This window comes from Sciurus vulgaris (assembly GCF_902686455.1).
Source record: "Sciurus vulgaris genome assembly, chromosome: 3".
Lineage (NCBI taxonomy): Eukaryota > Metazoa > Chordata > Mammalia > Rodentia > Sciuridae > Sciurus > Sciurus vulgaris.
In genome coordinates this window covers 21,839,666-21,842,443 of record NC_136463.1, presented here as the reverse complement: position 1 = coordinate 21,842,443, position 2,778 = coordinate 21,839,666, and the positions used below count along the sequence as shown (strand labels likewise).

Below are 2,778 nucleotides of genomic sequence, written 5' to 3'. Positions count from 1 at the left end.
ATAATTTATTTTAATTAGACCCATGACTCTTTATCAAATAAGTTCCATTTTATGTCTTACAGTAATACAGAAATAGTACCATATGCCTGGACAGTTCACATGGCTCACACTTCTTGGAGAGTTGTTCCTGAATTCTGTTCATGGAAGCCAGGATAGACATATAGACCAATACCAGCACTGAAACTGCTAATTGAGAATTGATTAATAATAGAATGGAGATTCCAGAAATAAACCTATAAATATATCTATATTATTAAATAGACCTAGAGCCAACTCATTTTAGATAAGAGTTCTCAGATCATCTAATAATCTTTTCTGTAAACAGTTCTGGAATAATTAGATAGCCACATGTAAAAGAAACCAGTTTTGTCACAGTGAAGAATCATGGCCTTTCAATTTCAAACCTAACTCACTCCATACACCCAGAGCTCCTAGATTAATAGAGAAACCAGATCCCCTTGAGGAAGGACCTTATACCACTGTAAGCATGCACTATAAATCCTCCTTTAAGATTTCCCCAAAAGAAACCCAGTGCAACCATTTAAAAAATGTTTAGGTTCAATAACTACATACAAGAAATATAAAACAGGATCTGAAGTTCCCTTCAACAAATTGTTTTTAAAACTGCCTCTTAAAATTTCAAGAACACATCCAACAAACCACCAAAAAAAAAAAAAAAAAAAAAAAAAATTAGTTTTAATTTCGTTTAAATTGGCCATTAAGTAAATTGATCATTAAAACCAGTGTTCAGTGAATTTAATTTCCCTAAGCTATTCTCAATGTTTATTTTAATCTATGGCTTCCCTGAACCATTTCTGGGTTTCCCAAGTCTACTCAGTATGAGGCAACTGAGTCCACTCAGTTCAGAAGGGCTCTTGGTGGTGAAAAGACTGAAAGCAAGTGAATTCTGTGTCCTTTTTCCCTTCCAGCTTGAGCATCTATAATTCTAGACACCTGCTACCCATGCAGACCAATGCGAATGCTCTGACTTGGAGGACCCAAGGTCACTATGTTCAAATGCAACCTGAAAGTAATCTAGGTAGGGGCATGAGGAAAGGAACAAAAGTACTGTGTGAGTCTTACTCATTACACTTAACCACTCACATTTTTATTTTCAGTTGGCAGCAAAGGAGTATTCTCCAATCTGAAAGACTAGGAAGCTTCCAGAAACAGGACAACTGGACAAAAAGCTTTGCTGACATGAAATGAATTGACAACATCAGGAAATGCAAGCTATAGAGTGGACCATACTTGCTGAAAGGTTACCCTCAATTAGGAAGGATTTCTCAGTGGCTAGCAAGTTCTGTCCTGAGTGCCTAGAGAGAATGTGGAGCTGGACTCTAAATATAGAGAATAGGTAACATTTGTGCAGCCAGAGGTACGCACCCACAGGATGGCTCTGCCCTAATGGACAGTAGCAAAACCTCAGAGGAGGTGTAAAAAGTACTCCATCAGTGAAGTCATGCTTTACACAAGCTGGACTCACAACTGGGTTGGCCAGAAGTTGGCAAGCAGGTATTTGCTTTGCATAGACTTGGGGAAGTTGGTTGGAAGCAGCTGAAGCCATCACTGGTTGATTTTCCTAAACCCGTCACACAGCAAGCTGGTTGGCAGGAAGGGGATTTGCAGCCACTTTGTTTGTAGGAAGTGGATCCACCACAAGTTTGTTGGCCAGAAAGCATGGCGCCACAGAAAGCTGGTTTGCAAGAGTTCTTTACAGAACAAGGGAATTGGCAGTTAGCCACTGGCTGACAGATGAAAGATACAGAAGGAGCTGGATGGCAGTGAGGTGCCTGGCAAGCAGAAGGCACACAGCACGAAGGACTGCAAGAACTGAACACACAAGTCAATGGCTGGCAGGAGACAGGCATGCAGGGAACTGATTGGCAAGGCTCAAAAATGTAGCAGATGGGTTGGTAATAAGTAGCTTTGCAGGGCTGGACTTCACCATCAATGTGTTGACATGAACCTCTTTGACAGCAAGTTGGTTGGCATGGACTAGATGCACAGATGATTGGTGGGCAAGCGGTTTCAGGACTGGGAGTTGCTTCAGAGCAGGGTGGCTGGCAGGATCTTGCATCACAGCAGATTGATTGGCCACAAGGTGCCTGGCTGGATCCAGAGGTGCTGACAGGTTCTTGGCAGGAGCTTTGTTGACAGGGGCTGACATCACAGCATTTCGTCTGACAGCCAGTGGATTCCAAGCAGGACGGGTGACATGATGTAACTGGACAAGCAGACTGACCGGTGCCAGATTCACAGCAGGCCGTGCGGGAGCCGATGGGTTGGCAAACAAAACCCACACAAGAAGTTTCCAGAAGGCCAGTAGGTTCGAGGCCACTTGGAGCCTTGCCGAATGGCTGACAGTTTTCTTGACATGTAACCAGTTGCCATGTCCTGCTCTGGCAGGAACTGGGTAAACAGATAGCATTTCGAAAGCTACCAGCAGTGGTAGGCACAGCTGGAACGGCTGTGCTGTTTCCGGGACAACAACTGTCTGCCATGGTGCTGATGTTAATCCTGCTGAGAAGTCGGAAACTCAGGGCATCTGAGTTCGGAAGACGGCCAATACAGAGGGGTTTTTATAGTCCTTCACCAGGGGCGTGGGTACCAGGGCATCTTTCCTTGTTATTGTTTTTATTCATTTGCAAGCAAACATCTGATTAGAAAGCTTCAGGAGCCCAGCAGATATCCCTACTTAGAAAACATGTCTGTAAAGCTGGGAGTTTTCTTTGCCAAGTTTGAATTCATTGATGCCGCTCTGGGATGAGCTGTCTC

The 2,778-nt window shown here is 43.5% G+C and overlaps 1 protein-coding gene across 1 annotated transcript; it reads right to left on the bottom strand.

Annotated features, from left to right (window-relative positions):
- Positions 1-1,442: 1,442 nt before the first annotated feature.
- On the bottom strand, positions 1,443-2,504 carry KRTAP29-1 (keratin associated like protein 29-1; the record flags this gene model as incomplete). The annotated part of the gene is made up of 1 exon (XM_079132856.1): positions 1,443-2,504. The coding sequence occupies one exon, from the start codon at positions 2,502-2,504 to the stop codon at positions 1,461-1,463; it is 1,044 nt and encodes a 347-aa protein (XP_078988982.1). The 3' UTR covers positions 1,443-1,460.
- Between the last annotated feature and the right edge of the window lie 274 nt (positions 2,505-2,778).